The sequence below is a fragment of the Aethalodelphis obliquidens genome, unplaced genomic scaffold, assembly GCF_003676395.1.
Source record: "Aethalodelphis obliquidens isolate GAN/ISIS:26980383/991018 unplaced genomic scaffold, ASM367639v1 scaffold96, whole genome shotgun sequence".
Lineage (NCBI taxonomy): Eukaryota > Metazoa > Chordata > Mammalia > Artiodactyla > Delphinidae > Aethalodelphis > Aethalodelphis obliquidens.
In genome coordinates, this window is record NW_020838040.1 from 238,653 (window position 1) to 263,208 (window position 24,556).

Sequence of the window (24,556 nt, forward strand, 5' to 3'; positions counted from 1 at the left end):
CCGAAGAAGAAGACATACAGATGGCCAAAAAGCACATGAAAAGCTGCTCAACATCACTAATTATTAGAGAAATACAAATCAAAACTACAATGAGGTATAACCTCACACCGGTCAGAATGGCAATCATCAAAAAGTCCACAAACAGTAAGTGCTGGAGGGGGTGTGGAGAAAAGGGAACCCTCCTACACTGTTGATGGGGATGTGAATTGGTACAGCCACTATGGAGAACAGTATGGGAGGTCCCTTAAAAAACTAAAAATATAACTACCATAAGACCCAGCAATCTCACTCCTGGGCAAATACCTGGAGAAAACCATAATTCAAAATGATACATGCACCCCAATGTTCACTGCAGCACTGTTTACAATAGCCAGGACATGGAAGCAACCTGAATGTCCATCAACAGAGGAATGTATAAAGAAGATGTGGTACATATATACAATGGAATATTACTCAGTCATAAAGAAGAACAAATAATGCCATCTGCAGCAACATGGACGGACCCAGAGATTGCCATACTGGGTGAAGTAAGTCAGACAAAGACAAATATCACATGTTATCGCTGATATATGGAATCTAAAAATAAGGGTACAAATGAATTTATTTATAAAATAAAAGTAGAGTCATGGATATGGAAAACATACTTATGGTTACCAGGGGATGGGGGGGAGGGGTAAATCAAGAGATTGGGATTGACATGTACATATTACTATATATAAAATTGATAACTAATAAGGACCTACTGTATAGCACAGGGAACTCTACTCAATACTCTGTGATGGCCTATATGGGAAAAGAATCCAAAAAGAGAGTGGATATGTATAACTGATTCACTTTGCTGTACATCTGAAACTAACACAACATTGTACATCAACCATACTCCAATAAAAATTTAAAAAAAAAAAAGAAACATAGGGGAGAAGTTAAGGGAAAGAAAGAAATACATGTAGTAGAGATGAAAGTGTGCCCCTAAAAAATGACTTATAAAAAAGTAACTAATGAAAGTAATGTTAGGGCTTCCCTGGTGGTGCAGTGGTTAAGAATCCACCTGCCAATGCAGGGGACATGGGTTTGAGCCCTGGTCCGGGAAGATCCCACATGCCGCAGAGCAACTAAGCCCGTGCGCCACAACTACTGAGTCTGCACTCTACAGCTCGCTCGCCGCCAACTAGAGAAAAGCCTGCGTGCAGCAATGAAGACCCAATGCAGCCTAAAATAAAATTAATTAAAAAAAAATAAATAAAAGTAACGCTAATGTCACAAATACTAAAGATCCAAAAGTATCAGGAGTTTGATAGCCAATCACTTGTACAAACAAGCATTTTTTAATCAGCTTAAATTATAATATCTATTGCTTTTTACTGCATATTACAGTTGCTGTGTTCAAAAACGTCCAAAAAAATTTGTGACTGTTAACAGAAATTAATGATCTCACACTTTGCCAAAGAACAATTTAATTTTATCAAGATTACAAAACAGTACCTGTAAGTCGAGGAATAATTGTTTTGCTGATGACAGTAGACAAGATTTTCTTATCAGAACTATCTTCCTTCTTTGAATCTTCCATACTGCTATCTATAAATTCTTCTATAGATGTGAACCATGGCATCTGTTTTAAACCTATGGAATCAAACTTATAAATAAAATTATCTAAGTTATAAATAAATTCTTAAACATTAGTTTATTTTTAAATAGTTAACTTTTTCAGTAATTACCAGAGCTTCTCTAAGGATCAAAGGAGAATAATTCCATATTTTAACCCAATGTATACAGTACTAGACCACCAAGGCTAGGCAGGATGACATGACTAAGACATGATGTCTAGGCAGTAGGACAGAACACTGCGTTTCATGCATTCATTCATATCCAGAAATGTCCACTATGTGTTCAGAGCCTACTACATGGCAGGTACTGTTAGGAGCAAAGTATACATTTATAACAACAGCAGTTAAAATAGCCATGTAATTTATTTATAAAAATACACTTAGCTCACGCAAAATTCACTTCTGGCTCTCTCGAATCTCACTGGCACAAATATATACTTTGCATGTGGTTTAGCTTATTATTAAACAAACAGCAGATGGCCAATTATTATTTGTTGAATAACTGAATGAACAGATCTTTGCTAGATGTAACAGAGTACTTAGTTCAGCTGGAGTGGTTAGCAACTAGGCTGCTTTCCGACCAACTATCTACCACTTTCTTAGGGATAAGCTTGGCTCCTAAACTATGAACACTGCATGGCCCTAACACAGAGCCTAAAGGCATGCATGACTAGAGCAGAGGAAGATAAAATGACAAGGATCCATCCTTTACTTTGTTAAATCTTTATTTTCAGCTCTCCTTTCTTCCTAGAGTTTCATTTTCTCGTTTCTGTTTGCTTAACAGGCATATCCACATGGATGTCCCATCAACATTTCATTGTCTATAAAGTAAAACTTCCATCAAAACCGTTTTCCTCTCTGAAAAGTCACCATGTTTATGAATGGAACTACCATTGTACTAATAACTCAGACTCCAAATCTTGAGGTCATCTTTCTGATATGTTGTGTTAGGTTTATTCTCAGTATTTTACTGATTCTTACTTCATAACGCCACTTGTAATCAACACTTTCTTTCTCTTCCCTTTGTCACTACCACCCAAAGTGAGGAATTCTTCACCCTGCACTTGGGCTACAGCAATAGCCTTTCAGTATATACCTTCAACTCTTTCTCCCTAGCCTCCAAGTTAGCCTGTTGCTCAGGGCTTCCTAAAACATTACCTTCATCATGTCACGCCTCCCATTATCTATCAAAACAAGTTCATATCTCTTAATTTAGGATCTATGCAGTCTCTACTAAACTAGTATTTCTCCCTATGTACCTTCATAAAATACCTTTTCCTTCCTCTGTCTTCCTGTTTAAATTCTATATATCCTTCAAATCCTCATTTAAATTCCTCATCTTCATTGTAGCTTTCCTAGCCAAGTATTCCCATTATGTCATCTCCAACTTCAGAACTCTTGGTACCTATTTTGAATTTCACTCAAACAGACTGTAAAATTCTTAAGGTCTAATACTACCTTTACTTTTTTGAGTGATCTTAAACTTATCATAGAAGAAGATTTAAAAGAAAAAGTGTTTCCTTTACTGATGTTAAGTGTCACTCAGCCTTAAAAACAGAGTGAGAACCAAGAAAAGATGAGTGTAGACTATTACTCCAAAGCACAAATTATCAATTCCAACTCTAAAGGAATGGTACTTTATAGTTAACCTGATAACTAGAGGATTTAAGTAACTAAATGTGATCAGGATTATTTTTTTCACATGTTAAGCTTAGGTACCTTAAGAGGATTCCAATCAATCAACTGAAATCGTATTAGGGGATTTAAAAGCTTCGGAATGCATAAACTAATGAAAGCTTCATAATAAGAATCAGGAAACTTTTCTCGCCATTGTTGAAATTTCAATAAAATATTCTGGATATTACAAAAATCATCGTGTACATCTTCAAAAATCTTCTTATGATCCCGTAAAACGTCACCTGTGAAGAAAATGAGTCTCTGTATATTATGCATTTTAAGTTTGTGATCTTGAAGTTTGTTTCCTATAAACATAGTTATGTATAACTTATGTAATCAACTGAGCTGAAAACTATCCTTTGACGTTAACATATAAATTAGGTTTTATTAAAAAAACACTTTAGTAACAATTGACACTAATAAAGTCTGCCATTTATTGAGCCCCTGCTATATGCCAAAACATTATAAATACATTACCTCATTTCATCATCATAACTATGTTTCCTATAAGGTAGGTGTTTCTAGCCTACCTATTTACAGACAAAGAACAAGCAAACAAACAACAATATCAGATATAGTGAAGTCAAGGAATCTGCCAATGATCACACAGACTAGATCCCCTCTTTGAACTCATCTGGTTGACTGTAAAGCCCACACTCAACTATACATATTTTACCTTCTTATAATGCTAAAACTGGGCTTTACGAAATTCAATTATTTTAAATTAAAAATTATAATATAGAAAGTATGCAGTAGAGAAATGAAGCCAAAAATGTTCATGGTTCCTTTATAACAGGAGATGAAAAGGAATACTCATCATGCTCCTCCATTTTATCCATTTTTTCAGAGGAAAGGACAAGTCTTATATGGAAAAAAAAATGTATTCCTTTTTTCCTGAATTTTACCAACTATTTTACATAGCTTAAATAATTAAGGGCAATCACAGCAAAGCATTTTCCATCATTTCAATACTTCAAGACACATTAGAAACTTGATAACTGACCTTGGGTTTTTTGGAAGTCCATCATGTCTGCTGAAGATAGTTCATCATCACTAGATGTTCCTTCCTGATGAGTACAATTCCCAGAAAGAACCCTTGCTTGTCTTCTTTGTGCCCTATATTTTGCAATAAACCAAAAATAAATAAACAAATAGCTCCTGTTGAAAAGAAATGCTTTAAAACAAAAAGTCATCATTTACTTAAAATACCCAGAAATAAACCATCACATTTGCATGCAATTTTATGTTAATATTTTTGACATTTTAGCTTCATTAATCTGAATTCGTTCTCCCTCTTTTTTCCTGTAAGACATTCCCATAGCCTACCCAGATTTGGAAGAGCAGGTAACAATGTAATTAGGACCGGCTTCTTAGGTATGAGCCATTCCCAGCCTGATAAATGCCATTTTACCCATTCCTTCTGACTGATCCAAATATACCAGTGCATCTTTAAACCATAAATTTTGGTTTTATATCATTCTCACAAATTAATATGCTAGGTTATGGTTATTTATACTATATGGTTAATCGTATTTAAGCAGTAAAAAATACTTGCTCAATGATGCTTTAAGTCTTTATATAGTTACCTTCGAGATTCAATCTCTTCTAAAATCCATTGAGTTTTTTCATCTATAGCCAAGCTTCTATTTGTTGACGTCTCAGCTTTGTCTGTTAATGAATAAAATTGATTTCATACTGCAAATTCTTAAAAGAAATACAGTGAAACACTTTGAGAACAAGTTATATCTTAGGTATATATACACATCTGTATATATAAACACACACAAATAGAATATGCTTAAATTGCATATTTCATCATGCAATGAAATTGCAATGTTACCCTATCACAATATTAACAGTCACTGAGTTTGCTAGTCTAAGAAAATATACCTTGTCTGGTGAATACAGTTCAGCACTTGAGAACAGTAACAAAATTTAATATAAAGTTTCTTTCCCTAGTATTCTTTTTCAGCAGTTTTCACCAGTTTTTTTTCTGTCCCTATAGTCAAATGCTAGAAACATTTGCATTATCAATACGTCATTCATGTTATTTCCTATTTTAGCATGTACCGTAATTTATGACCAACTGAATGTCATGTATTTGAGTCATTCTGATTTTGCTTTTATCATCTACTTGATGCTATGGTCGCATTTCTTTCACTATACCCTGACAGCACCTTAACCAATGGAAGACATCTCTGAAAATACAAAACCAGTGTGAGAACTAAAGGGAAGCATCCAAATCTTTTATTAATATAATGAGATCTTACAGATAATTCTATGCTGAACCCACCAGAATTTCTTTAACCTCCACAAACAATCTGTGGACGGGCTATGGAAAATTTATAAAGTTATATTTCTGACACAGTCTATATATTTATTTCAAGTCATCTCCAAACAGTCATTAAATGGTCCTATAAATATTTTGTTTCAAATACTAAGTGATTAGAAGTTATAATTTTCATTTTTTAGTTTTAGACTGCATTTAAGACATTTTGAAGCCCTAGCTTAAATGGTTTGGGAGTTTTGGAAGGGGGTAGGTGAAAGGTTAGTGGGAAAATACTCAAAAAACATTTTTTATACAGGAATAAAAATATTTTTATCTTTTAGCTGATAATTTAGCTTAATGAATAAAAAATCACATTGAACATGAAAAACACTAACGTGATAACTGTTGTAAATACGCTGATTCATGTTTTAATTCATCTTGCCTGCGTTTCATAAAGATCATGGCTTGTTTTACAAGGAGTGCATGCATGGCTGATTCTATTTCTTGGATGTTGATAATCTGAAATACATATATAAGTAACATTTTGTGGGTCATCTTTAATGAATTATAAAAAATAATATTTATATATAAGCATATTACATGCTCAACTCTCATATACAGAAACATTTTTTATACCATCTCATCTCAATTAAAAGAACACTGTGAGGAACAGACCTAGCTTCTAATACTTTTAATACTAATAAAACTAGAAAATCAACTTACTGTATTAAAACAGCTATAAATATCATAAATAATAAAACCTAATGGGCTGGAGTCAGGAACATGGTAAGAGTGGATAGATAAGAAGGATTCTTTTTTGAGCAAAAGAGGAGGAGGAAATGATGACTGCAGCTATTTTTCACAGACTGACGGGGGGCAGACTGTAGGGAACACTTGAGGAAACTGGTAAAATTAAAAAAAATAGAGAACGGAAGAGACCTAACCAGACAAGTAAGAAAGCTGTCAAGCAGAATTGAGTGATTAGTTGAAACCGGCATTTTTATATTTCTTGGGCAACAATCCCCCCCACTGCAATGATGTTCCATAGCTAATGCTATGGATTCAAGCCTTTGACAGTGTAATTCTTCAAGGATGAATGAAGAAAGTTACATTGTAATAGATACTTCAGAAAAGTAACTACCAAGTGATATTAAAGGTAGTCAACTTAAAACAATAGGGGAGAAAATACAATTACTTGGTAATATTTTAAAAGTAAATTAAAAGTAATGCAGAAAGTAGAGTATATTTTTAAAATGGTTAGTCTACTTTAACAAAAGGACAACTTAAGACCCCAGTGTAAGGACTTGGTATGTATAAACAAAATCAGAAATTATAATGGAAAAGAATGATTCATAAATCTGATTAACACAAAAATTTCAAAACATCTGATGTCATTGCTAATTACTAGAGAAATGCAAATCAAAACTACGATGAGGTATCACCTCACACTGGTCACAATGGCCAACATCAAAAAGTCTACATGTAACAAATGCTGGAGAGGGTGTGGAGAAAAGGGAACCCTGCTACACTGTTGGTGGGAATGTAAACTGGTGCAGCCATTATGGAAAACAGTATGGGGGTTCCTTAAAAAACTAAAAATAGAGTTGCCATATGATCTTGCAATCCCACTCCTGGGCATGTATCTGGAGAAAACTCTAATTCGAAAAGATACATGCATACCAATGTTCACAGCAGCATTATTTACAATAGCCAAGACATGGAAACAACCTAAATGTCCACTGACAGATGAATGGATAAGGAAGATGTGGTGTACACACACACGTGCGCGCACACACACGCACACACACACACAGTGGAATACTACTCGGCCATAAAAAAGAATGAAATAATGCCATTTGCAGCAACATGGATGGACCTAGAGATTATCACACTAAATAAGTCATAAAGAGAAAGACAAATACCAAATGATATCACTTATATGCAGAATCTAAAATATGACACAAATGAACTTATTTACAAAACAGAAACAGACACAGAAAACATATTTCTGTGTCATAGACACAGAAAACAAATTTATGGTTACCAAAGGAGAAAGGGGGTGGGGGAGGCATAAATTAGGAGTTTGGGATTAGTGGATACAAACTACTATATATAAAATAAACAACCAGGTCCGACTGTACATCACGGGGAACTATATTCAATATCCTGTAATAAACCATAATGGAAAAGAATATGAAAAAGAACATACATATACATAACCGAATCACTTTGCCATATACCAGAAACTAACACGTTGTAAATCAACTATACTTCAATAAAAAAAATTAAAAACAAAAAAAACACATCTAATGTGAAAAAAACATTGCAAACAAAATCAAAAGACAAGGCAAATTGGAATGTTTACCTACATCAAATAGGATAAAGCACTAAAATTTTTAAGCAATAAAGAACTGTTCACCATCTACTGGAAAAAGTAAAAAGGAAAAAAACCCTACAAAAAACCTCCATATAAACCAAGAAGATAGCAGTGCAAAGGACACAAATAATTCAAAAGAAGAAAAACTACATTAACAAAACAAAGGGTTTGTTTGAGATCAAAATAAATATGTAAAAACAAAAACCATTTTTTAATGTAGTAAACTAGAAACTGATACAACCTTTCTGGAGGATAATTTAGCAATGTTTCGTAAGCCTTAAAAATATTTAGACCCTTTCACTTAATAATTTACTTTCTAGGAACTTTTCTTAAACAAATGGAATTTTAAAAATTTATACTGCTATTTATAAGTTGCAAAATGATTACAAACTACACCTAACTGTCCAACATTGAGGGAATACTTAATACTCCAGTATGTCAAAAATGTGTAGGAAGAGTCCTAGATGAAATATTTATTTATGGGATTTAGGCTTAAAAAAAAATCACATTGTAAGGGAATTTCTCCATAAAAAGGAAATGATTACATATTTATAGACATGTACCTTTTTATCAAGACAGTCAATTAAATTCTCCACATAAACTTTCATGCTTTTATAGAATTTAAAATTTAGAACTTGATTTGATGAATTCTCTAGGTTCTGGATGGTACTCTTTGAGCTCTTGACATCTTGTAGGTATTTTTCATATTCCCTCAGGTGAGAGCGGTGAGTATCCTGTAGTAATGTTAATCTAAATAAATATAAAAAAAAATAAATAAAAATCGTTTTATATTACAAACTTTTATTTCTAATATAGTAAGTAGCAGTCTAATGAAAAAATTTTTCAAATCTACCTTACAAAGACCACCAAGGAAACTGACAATCATATAAACCTGCGTTTATAAGACTTGTAGAGCAAAGGAAAACACCAGTATAAAAGAGGTTTCAAAGGGAAAGGTAGGAAAGGACACTTAAAGATTTTTAGGTGCTGGAGCTAATCATAAGTTAGTCTTAGAGGAGAAGTTAGTAAGTGTGGATTGATCAGATTTTATAAACAAGGTGAGTTCCTGCAATAATCAGTGGTTTTATATTTGAAACACAGGAGTCCATGTGGAGTTACTGTTAAATCAGTCTGTGGTCTTCCTTGCAATATGGGTATCTGAGCTGGTATTAAAACCATTTGAGGGCTTCCCTGGTGGCTCAGTGGTTGAGAATCTGCCTGCTAATGCAGGGGACACGGGTTCGAGCCCTGGTCTGGGAAGATCCCACATGCCGCGGAGCAACTAGGCCCATGAGCCACAACTACTGAGCCTGCGCTTCTGGAGCCTGTGCTCCGCAACAAGAGAGGCTGCGATAGTGAGAGGCCCGCTCACTGCGATGAAGAGTGGCCCCTGCTTGCCACAACTAGAGAAAGCCCTCGCACAGAAACAAAGACCCAACACAGCTAAAAATAAATAAATAAATAAATAAGCCAAGCATTAAAAAAAACAACCATTTGAGCATATTATGATTTGGTAATTTATAATATTATAAGTATTATAATTTATAATTATTAAAATATTTAATATTAAAATTGAAATATTTAATATCAACATCAAAATATTTAATATTAAATCTAATATTAAAAATTAAAATTTCAATAACATCTAAATATTAATATTAAATTAATAAATAATAAATTAACATTAAATATTACTTTAATATTAAAATTTATAAATTATTTTGGTAATAATTTATCTGTTTTGTGACTCACAATGGTTTCTGTTTTGTCATTAGAATTTGATGTTCCGTGAGGTGGGTGCATTTCATTCCCTCTGTTGTTGCTGTAAACCCTATACTGCTCTGTTGTGTTCAGGAAGCCCAGTTTCTTTCAGCTCTTGTGAACATCACATGTATCAACTGATATAACATAAAAAAACTCTCAAATACAATTCAACATCTGCTTATCTTTTAATATTCACTTACCCCTTACATATACATGCCAATGGAGGAATAAGAAACACACAAAAAATCTAGAATGTGTTTTACACTAATATTTGACACTGTGAGCACATTAGAATTAGAGAATTAACTAAATGAAATAACAAATTCATAGTATTTGGACTTGAATCAAACAATTAAAAAAAACTAAACTTCTGCTAACCTCCTCTAAAATGAAAACTATTAGTAAGCACTTGCTTAGGCCAAATGTCCTCTTTTCAAGTTTCCCTTGAACAATGACTACTGCATTTGTCTCTGAAAGTCTTTCCTTGCTTTATATAAAAAATAGAGGCAGTTAAGAAATAAATCAAGATAATAATGTACAGCAAGCATTATTAACAAAATGCTTTAAGTGTAGTATTACCAGTTACAGCAGTAAATGTGTAAGTACATATATGGAAAAACAAGGTATGGAACAGGGTATATAAGTGTGCTTCAATTTTGTATTAAAAATGGGGCAATATATAAGTACGTATGTGCTTATACAGACATACATATATATTACTTCTGCAAGGAAACATAAACTGGTAGAAATGGTTTCCTCTGGGGAAGATGACTTCCTTTTCTCTGTATAAGCTTTTGTACTGTTTGACTTTTCTGTCTTTAAACCATAAAATATGTTTTCTTTTAAAATAAAGAACCCCGTTAATAAAAAAAATAAAGTACACTAAAGTTAAAAATAACATTTATCTGGATAAAGTGAAATGCTAATCTGTATCAGTGGTCTGCTATTTTTTTCTGTTCTATTACTCATGCAAGACAACTCTCTCAAACACAATCTCAAAAAAAAAGGTTCTGAGTTATATGTGATCCTAGATGCAATCTATCTATAATTCTAGCTCTGTATCAGAAGGAGAGTAAATGATAGTGAAAACATTACAAAAATCATCTTTAAGCAAGATAATCTCATCATTTAACATCACTACTGAAAAACAATGACCTAGAACAGGGGTTGGCAAACTTTTTTGGTAAAGGGCCAGATAGTAAACATTTTAGGCTTTGGAAGCTCGATGGTTGCTGTTGTAACTCCTCAATTTTACGTTGTAGCACAAAAGCAGCTACAGATAATACACTGCACAAGCCTGGCTATGTTTCAATAAAACCTTATATAGAAAAATGGGCAGTAGGCTGATAGTTTGCCAACCTCCTAGAAAACAGAGATAACCTGAAATCTCAAAAATGGTACATCTAAAATTTTCATATATTTCACAATAAAATGTTACAAAAGGTCCTTTTCTGCATTAAACTATTTAAATAAACCATGACCAACATATTTTAGTTGCAATGTGATCAAGGAATGAAGCTACTGCAAACCTGATTTATACAAAAGATACAGGGGGAGAAAATTCTGAACCTATTCGAAGGTATTAGAAAAAAATTACCAGGTATAAAAAAAAAAAAGCAATGAAAATGTTCTTTAAGAATACTTGCTTTGGTGGCAGGAGAACCAAGCTCTCTCCTTGTATTAAATGTTGTAAGGACTAATTAGACTTTTACTGTCATATTTATTCTTTCATATATCTAAAGATGCACACTAGATCCTAAGTAGTAGAACAGAAAATATATAAATATTTAAAACAAAACAACCTATTACGGGGTTTGCCTTATTTTTAACAAAAAATACCATTTATAAATGTGAGATTAATACTGTTTAAGAGATAACTATTAATAGCAATAGATAATGAATGGTTAGCTGTGCTTTAGAAATGTATTTGTATCAAGAACCATAAAAATATGTCTAACTTTTGCTGCAGTTAACTTTCCCCGGAAACTTATCTTAAGAAATAATATAACCATTTTGGGACTTCCCTGGTGGTACAGTGGTTAAGAATCGCCTGCCAATGCAGGGGACATGGGTTTGAGCCCTGGTCCGGGAAGATCCCACATACCGTGGAGCAACTGAGCCTGTGCACCACAACTATGGAGCCTGCACTCTAGAGCCCGTGAGCCACAACTACTGAGCCTATGCGCCTAGAGTCTGTGCTCCGCAACAAGAGAAGCCACCACAATGAGAAGCCCGTGCACCACAATGAAAACCCAACACAGACAAAAATAAATAAATTTATAAAAAAAAAGAAAATAACAGTTTAAGTGACTTATAGGAACAAAACGTTCATAATGAACATCTGTAGCATTATTCATAATAAGACACATTTAGAAATCAAAATGTCAATATCCAACACAGAAATACTTAAATAAATCATGATATACTAACTGTATCGATGAACAAAATATTACTAATATACTTATTTTTTATTGTAGTCAAAAACATATAACAAAATTTACACTTAACCATTAAAGTATATTACAGTAGTATTAATGATATGCACATTGTTGTATAACAGATCTTTAGAACTTTTTCATCTTGCAGAACTGAAATTCTATACCCACTGATCAACAACTCCCCATCTCCCCCCACCCTTAGCAACCACCATTCTACTTTCAGTTCCTAAGAGTATGACTACTTTAGATACCTCATATAAGTAGAATCATGCAGTATTTATCTTTTTGTAACTGGTTTATTTCACTTAGTCCTCAAGGTTCATCCATGTTGTGGCATGACAGGATTTCTTTTTTTTTTTTTACCACTGATAATAAATACTCCACTGTGTGTAAATACCGCATTTTCTTTACCCATTCATCTGCTGATGGACATTTAAGTTGCTTCTACCTCCAAGCTATTGTAAATAAGGCTGTAATGTGCAAATATCTCTTGAACTGTTTTCTTTTGAATTCTTTTGGCTATATATCCAAAAGTTGGATTGCTGGATCATATGGTAATTCTATTTTTAACTTTTTCAGAAATTGTTCTCCATAGCAACTGACCATTTTACATTCCCACCAACAGTGTATAAGAGTTCCCTTTTCTCTGTATCTTTGACAATACTAGTCAATTTCTGTATTTTTTCATAGTGGCCACCTTAATGGGTATGAGGTGATAGCTCAGTGTGGTTATGATTTGTTAATTCCCTGATTAGTGATGTTGAGCATCTTTTCAGGTTTGTTCACCACTTGTATGTCTTCTTTGAGAAATGTCTATTCCAGTCCTTTACTCATTTTTCAGTTGGATAGTCTGTTGTTGAGTTACATGGGCTACTTATATATTTTGGGTATTAACCACTTATCATATATATGGTTTACAAATATTTTCTCCTATTCTGTTGGTTGCCTTTTCACTCTGTTGATTATTTCCTTTGTTAGGCAGAAAACATTTTAGTTTGATGTAGTCCCACTTGTCTATTTTTGCTTTTGTTGCCTGTGCTTTTTCTTTCTTGGGTCCTTTGAGATTCCATATGAATTTCAGGATTTCTTCCTATCTCTGCAAAAAATGCCATTGGGATTTTGATAGAGAATGCACTGCATCTATAGATTGTTTGGGTAATATGGACGTTTTAATAGTATTGTTTTCTAATCCATGAACATGGGATGTCTTTCCATTTACTTACATCTTCAATTTCTTTCAGCAATGTTTTGTAATTTTTGATGTACAAATCTTTTGCCTCCTTGACTAAGTTAATTCCTAAATTTTATTCTTTTTAATTCTATTGTAAATGAGTGTTTTCTAAATATATAGTTTTGGACTTTTCATTGTTAGTGCATAAAAACAACTGATTTTTATATGTTGATATTTCATTCTGCAATTTGCCAGATTTATTAGCTCTTACAGGGTGTGTGTGTGTATGTAAGTGTAGTCTTCAGGCTTTCCTACGTAAGAGATCATATCATCTGTGAACAGAGATAATTTTACTTCTTCCTTTCCTATTTGGATGTCTTTTATTTATTTATTTATCAATTTGTTTTTCTTGCGTGAATTCTCTGGCTAGGACTCCCAATACTTTGAATAGAAGGCACAAGAATAGGCATCCTTACCTTGTTCCTAATCTTACAGGGAAAGCTTTTGGTTTTCCACCACTGAATATGATGTTAGCTGTGGGCTACTCATATATGGTCTTTATTATGTTCAAGTAATTTCTTCCTATTCCTAGTTGGGTGAGGGTTTTTATCATGAAAGTGTGCTTAATTTTGTCAAAGGTGTCTTCTGTATCAATTGAGATGATCATGTGGTTTTTGCCCTTCATTCTGTTAATGTAGTATATACCACACTGATTTTTTTATGACTCATTCTTGTATTCCAGGAATAAATCCCACTTGGTCATGTGTATAATCCTCTTAATGTATTGTTAATTACATTTGCTAGTATTTTATTGAGGGTTTTTACATCAATATTCATCAGGGATATTGGCTTATTAACTTTCTTTTCTTGTACTATCTGTCTCAGATTTTGGGATCAGGGTAATGCTGACCTCATAGAATGAGTTTGGGAATGTTATCACCTCTTCAGTTTTTTGGAAGGGTTTGAGAAGGAATGGTGTTAATTCATCTTTAAATGTTTGGTAGAATTATCCAGTGAGGTTATCTGTCCTGGGCTTTTCTTTGTTGGTAGGTTTTTGACTACTAATTCAATCTCCTTACTAGTAACAGATTTGTTCAAATTTTTCATCTCTTTATAAATCAGTCTTGGTAGGTTGTATGTTTCTTGAAATTGATCCATTTCTTCTTGGTTATCTAGTTTGTTGGTGTATAATTGTTTATAGTATCTTATGATCCTTTTTGTTTCTGTGGCATTAGCTGTAACGTTTCTCTTTCTTAGTTTTGTTATTTGAACCTATTCTCTTTTTCACTTAGCCTGGCTAAGGGTTTGTCAAATTTTTTTGATCTTAAAAAAAAAAATTCAGTTTTGATTTTTCTTCAGTTGTTTTTCTATGCTCTATTATGTTTATTTCTGCTCTAATCTTTACTATTTCCTTCCTTCTGATAACTGGGCTCAGTTTGTTCTTTTTGAAGTTTTTTGAGGTACAGTTAGGTTGTTGATTTGATACCTTTCTTCTTTTTTAATGTGTTCATTGCTATAAACTTCTCTCCTAGTACTGCTTTTGCTGCATCCCATAACTTTTGGTGTTTTTGTTTTCATTTGCCTCAAGATACTTTATAGTTTCCATTTTGATTTCTTCTTTGGTACATTGGCTGTTCAAGAGCCTGTTTAGTTTCCACACATTTGTGAATTTTCCCTTTCCCTTTCTGTTACCGATTTCTAGTCTCACTGCACTGTGCTTGGAAAAGGTATGATTTCAACCTTAAATTTGTTAAGACTTGTTTGTGACTTAATGTGGGATCTATCCTGCAGAGTATGGTCTGTGTGGTTGAAAAGAAAGTATATTCTGCTGCTGTTGGGTGGAACATTCCATATATTTGTTAGGTTCACTTAGCTTTGTTCAAGATCACTGTTTCCTTAAGATTCTCTGTCTATTTCATCAATTATTTGAAAGTGTGATATTGAGGTCTATTTCTATTTCTATTTCTCTATTTCTATTTCTATTTCTCCCTTCAGCTCTGTCAATATTTGCTTTATACAGTTAGGTGCTCTACTGTTGGGTACATATATATATAAATAGTTGCTATATTGTCCCAATAAATTGACCCTTTTATATTACATAATATGCTTGTCTCTTGTAGTTTTAAACTTAAAATTCTTTTCTCTAAGTAATGCCACTCCTGCTCTCTTTTGTTTACTGTTTTCATGGAATCTTTTTGCAATCCTATCACTTTCATCCTATATGCATCCTTAAATCTAAGTGAGCCTCTTGCAGATAGTATATAGTTGGCTCTTGCTTTTTAAAATTTTTTGGCTATGCAGCTTGTGGGACCTTAGTTCCCTGACCAGGGATCAAACCGAGGTGCTAGGCAGTGAAAGCACAGAATCCTAACCACTGGACCACCAGGGAATTCCCAGATCTTGCTTCTTTTATTTTTCCCAACCTATTCAGCCACTATATGTTTTTTGATTATATAATATAATCCATTCACATTTGAAGTAATTACTGATATGGAAGGACTTACGACTGTTATTTTTAAATTGTTTTTTGTCTGTCTTGTAGTTATTTTGTCCCTCTCCCTTTTTTTTTTTTAACATCTTTATTGGAGTATAATTGCTTTACAATGGTGTGTTAGTTTCTGCTTTATAACAAAGTGAATCAGTTATACATATACATATGTTCCCGTATCTCTTCCCTCTTGCGTCTCCCTCCCCTCCACCCTCCCTATCCCACCCCTCTAGTGGTCACAAGCCACCGAGCTGATCTCCCTGTGCTATGCGGCTGCTTCCCACTAGCTAACTATTTTACGTTTGGTAGTGTATATATGTCCACGCCACTCTCTCACTTTGTTGCTGCCTTGCGTTTTGTTGATTTTTTTGTAGTGATGTGCTCTAGATCGTTTTCATTTTCCTCTGCATATCTTCTATAGGTACTTTCTTTATGTTTACCATGGAGATTACCAAAAAACATCTTATAATTCTAGTAATCTATTTTAAACTGACAACATCTTAACTTCAATCACACACAAAAACTCTACTCCTTTATATCTCCCCCTCCACCTCTTGTTATTGATATCACAAATTACACTTAAAAATTTTGTATCCACTAACATGTTATTTTTTTGCTTTTACCTTTAAAATTCTATACTAAAAGTGATTTTTACACCACTCTTACAGTATTACAGGATTCTATATTTATAGATATATTTACCTTTACCAGAGAACTTTGTATTTTTGTATGGTTCATGCTACTGTCTAGTGTCCTTTCATTTCAACTTGAAGGATATCTTTCAGCAATTTTTGTTAAGGCAGGTCTAGTGTGACGAACTCCCTCAGCTTTGTTTACCTGAGTTTTTTATTTCTCCTTCATCCTACTCCCTTCTGGCCCCTGTAATGTTTCATCCTACTCCCTTCTGGCCCCTGTAATGTTTCTGTTGAGAAGTCTCCTGTTAATCTTATGGGGCCCTCTTGTACATGATGAGGTGCTTTTGTCTTGTGGCTTTTTAAATTCTTTGTATCTAGAAAGTTTGATTATAATCGTCTCATTGTAAGCCTCCTTGTGTTCATCCTTGTTGGAGTCCTTTTAACTTTTTGAAGTTGAATGCCCATTTCCTTCCTCAGACTGGTAAGTCTTTGGCCATTATATCTTCAGATAAGCTCTCTGTCCCATTCTGCTACTCTTCTCCTTCTTGGATTCCCATAATGTATATGTTGTTCTGCTTGATAGCATCATATAAATCCCTTAGGCTTTCTTCACTTTTCTTTTTGCTACTCTGACTTGGTAATTTCAAATGATCACTCTTTGAGGTCTCGCTTGTTTCTTCTGCTTGATATAGTCTGCTACCTTCAGTAAATTTCCTTTTTTTTTTTTGGTACGTGGGCCTCTCACTGTTGTGGCCTCTCCCGTTGCGGAGCACAGGCTCCGGATGTGCAGGTTCAGCCATGGCTCACGGGCCCAGACGCTCCGTGGCATGTGGGATCTTCCCGGACCGGGGCATGATCTCGTGTCCCCTGAATCAGCAGGTGGACTCTCACCACTGTACCACGAGGGAAGCCCCCTTCATTACATTTTTTAGTTCAGTTATTACACTTTCAGCTCTAGAACCTCTGGTTCTTTCTTAGTTTCCATCTCTGTTGGTATTCCAACCTTGTTCATGTATCATTTCCCTGATTTCTTTAGTTGTCTGTGATCTCTTATGGCACATTAAGCTTCTTTAAGAAGACATTAAGTTTAAGAAGATTATTCTGAATTCTCTGTCAGGTAATTCATAGACCTCTGTTTCTTTTAGTTCTGGAATCAATTTGGGTCCTTTGATTGGGCCATGTTTCCTTGTTTATTCATGTATCTGGTTATCTTTTTGTTGTGTTTTGTGTATTTGAAAATGCACTTAAGGGGAGTTTCTCCCCCATATGAAGCTGTTTCCCTTAAGTGCATTTCAATCAGCCTGACTGGAGATTCCCAGTGGTGTTGTGTGGGGAAGAGTGTCTTCTCAAACCTTTCCTGGGGGATGCACCTTCTTTGGGCTTCTATACGAAATTTCCTAATTATAGAGATTTGTGGGTTTCTTTTTCAGGATTCTGTAGTCTCTTGTTCCCTCTGGTGTTTGTAGTACTACAGACTTTCCGGCTCTGCAACAGGCTGCTTAGCTCTTCCTTGTCCTCTGTGGCCCTCAGGCATCTAACGTATGATGGTTCCCCATCAGTGCTCTGAGATAGACAAGACAGAAACAAGTCTCTTGGGCAGTACCTCCAAAAGACAGTGTTCCACTCTTCTTTCTCCTTCCCAATGGAAAAACTATGACTTGGGTTTTTTCTCTCCATCAAAAGCAGTGCTGGCTTGTGAGAGGGGCTAGATGCAGTTGGAATGAAATGGTTTTTCTTACCCATTACAATGTGGCTATTTTGGGCTTTGAGTTTGCCTGGGGTACTACAACTTCCTGATTTCTGGAGTACTCATAAAGGCTTTTTGGACAGTATGCTGTTGTTAAGTTGGTATCTCTGTGAGGCAACGAGGTCTAGGGCTTCTTATTCTGGCATCTTGCTGCCATCACTCCCGGCATATTATTTTTAAATATTAAAGGCTATTTAACAATGCAGATAAATGCTAACAAAAATAGTAAGTGAAAAAAGCAGAACTTGATTTTATTGATTGTAACTATACGATATATATTTATTATAAACACTAAAAGACGTATAAAAAAGGAAATCAGTTATATTAATGTGCTAATACAGGTGATGCTAATTTTTGCCTATAAATCTGTTTAATACTAATATTTAATAGTTAAAAAGATTATAGTGCTAATTTTTTCACTATTAAATGTCTATCACAAATGTAAATTTTAAAATTAATATTACTTACCTAGTATTTAGTTGCTTCTTTATAATTTCTAAATTTACTGGTGGAAATGAAATGTAAGCATCAAACTTCTTCACTGTTTGAGATTCACTGCTATGAGAAAGATCTATGTCTCGTCCCTAAAAGTAATATGAAAGTTTATATTGTTTTCAACATTCATTAGTCTTGCAAATATTAATAGCATGAAAGCAGATTGGATACACCAAGGTCTCACCAGCTCAAAATTCCATGCCTCTGACATTTTTTATGGTTGTAATAAAATGTTTTTAAAATTTGCACACAGTTTTAAAATTTAGAACTTTAAATTCACGTGCAAGAGGCAAATTACAAAATCTTATTTTTCACGAAAGCTTTGTTCTCAGTATTTATATAGCTAGTTCTGTTTATGATCTAATATACTCTCAAAAAACCACATACTGGAGGCTCCAATCAAGGTGGCAGAATAGAAGGACATGGAGGTCACCTCCACCCACAAATACATGAAAAATACATCTCTGTGGAACAATTCTCACAGAATACCTACTGAACCTGGCAGATCTCAGAACCTAAAAGTGCAAGAAAGATCTCCATGTAATCGGGTAGGATGAAAGAAAAAAAAGGGAAGCGGGATGGGACCTGTGTCCCTGGGAGGGAGTCATGAAAGAGGAAAAGGTTCCCATACCTTGGAAGGCCCCTCAGGTAGGACAGAAAGGGAGCTTCAGAGGCTCAGAGGAGACAGCAGCAGCCAGTTTGCACAGAGAGGCCAGAACAGATGGTCTGGGCCACTGCCCTGCACTCCCCAGCCTGAGATGCACATCGGCTGGTGCACACGAGGGCTGGGTGCTGATACTCCAGCTTTAGAGGACAGACCCAAGGGGAGGACTGGGGTTGGCTGTGTGGAGACAGCAGGAAGGGGCTGGAGTGTGGTACAGCGACAACCGGTAGGTATACATGGAAGAAGCCTGGGCCCGCCATAGAAGCAAAGTGTCATTGTTAAGGGGGTGTGAGAAGGGAGGGGCGGTGCCTGCCATTAGCAGCCTCACACTTGGCATGCTCACAGAGGGAGTGGAGCTGCCGCTGAAACCCCACTGTTAATGTGCATGTGAATGAAGGGAGGGGTGGGGCCGCCATAGCAGCCTCTTTCTCTGCACACTCTCAGCTGGCTTGGGACCACCTCTACAAGCTCTGGGAGCACGCAAGTGCCATGGGGTTGCCCACAAGTGGAGGCGGGGCTGAAATCCGAGCTGATTACCAGGGGTCACACAACTTAGGAAGCAGGGCTGAAATCTAAGCCATCTCCCCACGACTGTGTGATCTGCAGATTTATGCCACGGCCACTGGCTTTGTAAAAACTCAGCGACTTCATGATATCTGAATGGACAACGGGTGCTCCTGCAGCCCTGATGGGTCTGGCCTTAGCATCTGTGGGCTCTGTGGGCGCATGCACATGCAGGCTGGGACAGGGTCTGGGTTGCTTCCATAGCTCCCATGGAGGGTCCAGGTGTGCAACTACTGCAGTCGTGGTACCTGACTTCAGTGGATCTGCACTGGTTGATTTGCGCTGGTGGCTTTGTTAACACAGGGCCTGAGGGACACCAGGGACTACTGCCTGCATTCCCAAAGTTGAGGTGGGGCCAAGGGCATGCCACCAACAGTACACTTTGTGAGCTTGCACAGTGGGTTTCAGGCGACACCATGGAGCGCACTTCACAGTGGATAGCTCTGGTAGAGGAACACTCAGTGGCTCCTCTCTCAGTGGGAGTGCTCCAATTCCACCTATCTCACACCGCACATCAGAAACAGATCTGAGGGTTTCTACTCCAACAACTAGGGGGTAGATGCTGCCACCAACAGGGCTGTGACAACCACAGAGCAAAGAGGAGGCTCCGCTCAACATTCAGTTCAGGCTCGGGTCACCACGACACCAGTCACACCCCCTTTTAAAGGTGATAACGGCCAGCACACACTGAGGAAAGAGGCAGCCATACTAAAACAGCCCTCCCACCAAATATATTAAACCCGTGCAGGCTACACATGGATACTCCCACATAAAAATAGCCCTCCAAGACCACAGTAGTTAACTGTTTCTCCTAAACTCACAGAGTAAGAGAAATATAAGTAAAATGAAGAAGCAGAACAACCACTCCCAATTAAAAGATCAAGAGAATTGCCCTGAAAGAACAGTGAAATAGACATCTTCATCTAATAGATACTGATTTATTTCAAAAAGAAGATAGTGAAAATACTGAAGGAATTAAGAAAGGCTATAATTGAAATACATATTACTGTAAAAAGGGACTAGAAACTATATAGAGGGGCCAAGAAAAATTAGAAAACTCAGTTGCCCAGATGAAAGCTGAGCTAAAGGCAATAAATAGCAGACTGAATAATGCAGAATGAATGTGTTCTGAAAGACAAAATAATGTAAATCACCCAATCAGAACAGCAGACAGAAAGCCAATATAAAAGAAATGAAAAGAATGGAAGCAATATAAAAGATCTATGGGATAATATAAAGCTTACCAGTGGTTAGAGGTCCCGCTCTGCCAACAATCAGTCTGGCAGTGGTCCTCGCTGCAGACAGTGCAGTGAGAAGAGGATCGTAGCCTTCTCCCTGGGGCCCTCCAGGCCCTCTGGCCTCAGGCTGGAGGGTGAGCTGGGGGCTCAGGGACAGGCTGAGGGCTGTGTCCTGCAGAGCTCCAGAGCCCTCACCAGGGCCACCCACTGGTGGGGCCCAGGCCTTGAAGCAGCCCCGAACCTCTCCCCCATCCCCACCTCTGGGACTTAATGGCAGTAGCAGTCTCCATGGGTCACAGTCCATGGAGGCCCCAGCAACTGGAGTACATGGACACTGCCGTTAAGGTAGGATACTTCCGCACTCCCATGAAGCTGGGCACAGCCACATGCCTCCTTGCAGCTAAGGAAGTCTGAGCAGAAGTGACATGTATAGCACCCAGGCCAAAGCACTGAGCTGCGGTACTTGACTCAAAGGCTTCTCTTCCCTGCCGCAAGGACCTTGGATGTTCTGACTCCAGTTATGCTTGTGGAAAGTTCTATGCTCTCCTTCCTGCTCCTGCTGCCTCAACAATGTTGCTTCAATTAAAGTTACTGTTCCTTGAAGAGTGGGTTCTGTCTCCTCCAGGTCCACAAGGGCCAGGGCAGGATACAGGCTCCTCCCCAGCCCACAGCCCCACCCACACTTTGGGCAAAGATGACTTGCGCTACAGTTGCTTTTGTGTACCAGGAGTGGTGATTTTTAGTATGGTCTGCTGTTTTCTCAACTTTACAATTTTTAATTAGTTCCAAGGGCTTTTTTTTATCACTTCACTGGTTCCTGGACTAAAGATTTAGAAGGCAGTTTAGATTTAGTCCAGACATTTATGGTCTTAGGGATAATTGACTCTATAAATTGTGGAATAAACAGCTTATGCTCATAGAACTGTACAACACAAAGAGTGAACTGTAATATAAGTTATAGACTTTGGTTAATAATAATGTCTCAGTATTGGTTCATCAATTGCAACAAATGTACCACACTATTGCAAGATGTTAATAATGGGAGAAACTGGGTGAAGAGGGAGAGGTGGGAATGCTGCATATTATCTGCTTAATTTTTTGTGAACCTAAAACTTCTCTAAAAAAAAAAGTCTATTAACTAAAAAATAATAATATGGGCAGGGTGAGTACATGAGGGCATTGATGAAACAAAATTAGCCAATAGTTGGCAATTTTTGAAGCTGAATGATGGTCCACAGAGGGGGATTCATTATATTATTATATGTCCACAATAAAAGTTTTTAAAATCTTAAATATAAAGCGTGCCAATCTATGCATAATAGGAATTTCAGAAGGGGAAGAAAGAGACAAGGGGATTGAAAATGTATTTGAAGAAATTATGGCTGAAAACTTCCCAAACCTAAAGAAGGAAACAGATATCTAGGCACAGGAAGCACAGAGGGTCCCAAACAAGATGAACCCAAGCAGACCTACACCAAGACATATTATGATTAAAGTGGCAAAAGTTAAAGATAAGGAGAGGATTCTAAAGGCACCAAGAGAAAAAGGGTTAATTACAAGGGAACCCACATAAGGCTATTACCTGATTTCCCTATAGACAACATTGCAGGCCAGAAGGGAGTAAAAAGAGTTAATTACAAGGGAACCACCATAAGGCTATTACCTGATTTTCCTATAGAAAACATTGCAGGACAGAAGGGAGTGGCAAGATATAGTCAAAGTCCTGAAAGGAAAAAATCTGCAACCTAGGATACTCTACTCAGCAAGATCATCATTTGGAATAGGAGAGAGACAGAATTTCTCAGAAGAGCAAAAACTAAAAGAATAACAGCAATACTAAACATATACTAAAAGAAATAATTAAAGGCCTTCTCTAAATAGAAAAGCAATAATCTATATAAAAGAGAAAATCAAAAATGGAAAGTAAATCACTTAAGCCAATATACAGATTAAAGTAAAAACCAAACATTTTTGTGAAAGGGATGATAAGCAAAATGAACAGAAAAAGGATAAACATGAAGATGTAAAAGAGGGTATCAAAATCATAAAATGCCAGGTAGGAGAGTAAAAAAATGTAGATTTTTAAATTTTAGAATGTGTTCGAGCCTATATGACTATCAGTCTAAAGCAAGTAGATATAGTAATGGGTTAACATATTTGAAAACCATATGGGTTACCACAAATCAAAAAACATACAACAGATTCACAAAAACCCAAAAGAAGAGAACAAGCATAATACAAAAGAAAATCACCAAACCACAAAAGGAAAAACAAAAAGGAACAAAGAAAAAATACAAAATCAACCGGAAAACAAGGTTAAAAATGGCAATAAATACATATCTATCAATAATTACCTTAAATGTCAATGGACTAAATGCTGCAATCAAAAAATACAGAGTGGCAGATTGGATTAAAAAACAAGAGCCTACCATATGCTGTCTACAAGAGACCCACTTAAGAGTGAAGGACACAGACTGAAAATGAGGGGATGGAAAAAGATAACTCATGCAAACAGAAATGACAAGAAAGCAGGGGTAGCACTACTCATATCAGGCAAAATGGACTTTAAAACAAAGGCCATAAAGAAAAAGAACACTATATAATGATGAAAGGATCAATACAAGAGGAGGATATTACATTCGTCAACATATATGCACCCAATATAGGAGCACCCAAAAACATAAAACAAATACTAACAGACATAAAGGGAAAAAGGGATGGGAGTACAATAATAGTAGGAGACTTAAACACCCTACTCATATCAATGGACAAATCTTCTAGACAGAAAATCAATAACGCAGCAGAGATCCTAAATGATACACTAGAGCATTTAGACTTAATTGATATTTTCAGGACATTATATCCAAAAAACCCAATACACAGTCTTTTCAAGTACACATGGAACATTCTCTAGGGTTGACCACATACTGAGGCACAAAACAAGCCTCAACAAATTTAAGAGCATAGAAATTTTTTCAAGAAGGTTTTCTAACCACAGCATCATGAAACTGAAATCAACCACAAAAAAAGAAACGAGAAAAAAAAAGATTACCTGGAGACTAAACAACATGCTACCAAAAAACCCAATGGGTCAATGATGAAATCAAAGAGGAAATTAAAAAATACCTTGAGACAAATGACAATGAAAATACAATCATACAAAAATCCATGGGCTACAGCAGAGCAGTTCTTAGAGGGCAGTTCATTGTGATACAGGCCTCCCTCAAAGAACAAGAAAAATCTCAAATAAAAACCTATCCTAACACCTAAAAGAATTAGAAAAAGAAGAACAAACAAAACCCAAAGTAAGCAGAAGAAAGGAAATAATAAGGACCAGAGAGGAAATAAATGAAATAGGGATTAAAAAAACAATAGAAAGAAATCAATAAAACCAAGAGCTGGTTCTTTGAAAGGATAAACAAGAC

General features: G+C 36.0%; 1 protein-coding gene across 3 annotated transcripts in view; it reads right to left on the minus strand.

Moving 5' to 3' along the window:
• The window catches only part of GCFC2 (GC-rich sequence DNA-binding factor 2), a 73,189-nt gene that overhangs the window by 18,917 nt on the left and 29,716 nt on the right, over positions 1–24,556 (minus strand). Inside the window, exons 5-11 of one of the 3 annotated variants that reach the window (XM_027095940.1) lie at positions 18,639–18,754; positions 8,491–8,677; positions 5,946–6,069; positions 4,868–4,949; positions 4,285–4,397; positions 3,324–3,523; positions 1,483–1,633 (exon numbers count right to left, since the gene is read on the minus strand). In XM_027095940.1, coding sequence (XP_026951741.1) covers positions 1,483–1,633; positions 3,324–3,523; positions 4,285–4,397; positions 4,868–4,949; positions 5,946–6,069; positions 8,491–8,677; positions 18,639–18,754 — 973 coding nt within the window. Of the gene's footprint in view, positions 1–1,482; positions 1,634–3,323; positions 3,524–4,284; positions 4,398–4,867; positions 4,950–5,945; positions 6,070–8,490; positions 8,678–9,713; positions 9,826–18,638; positions 18,755–24,556 lie in introns of those variants that run through there. The other 2 variants (XM_027095941.1, XM_027095942.1) reach the window with 2 other exon arrangements.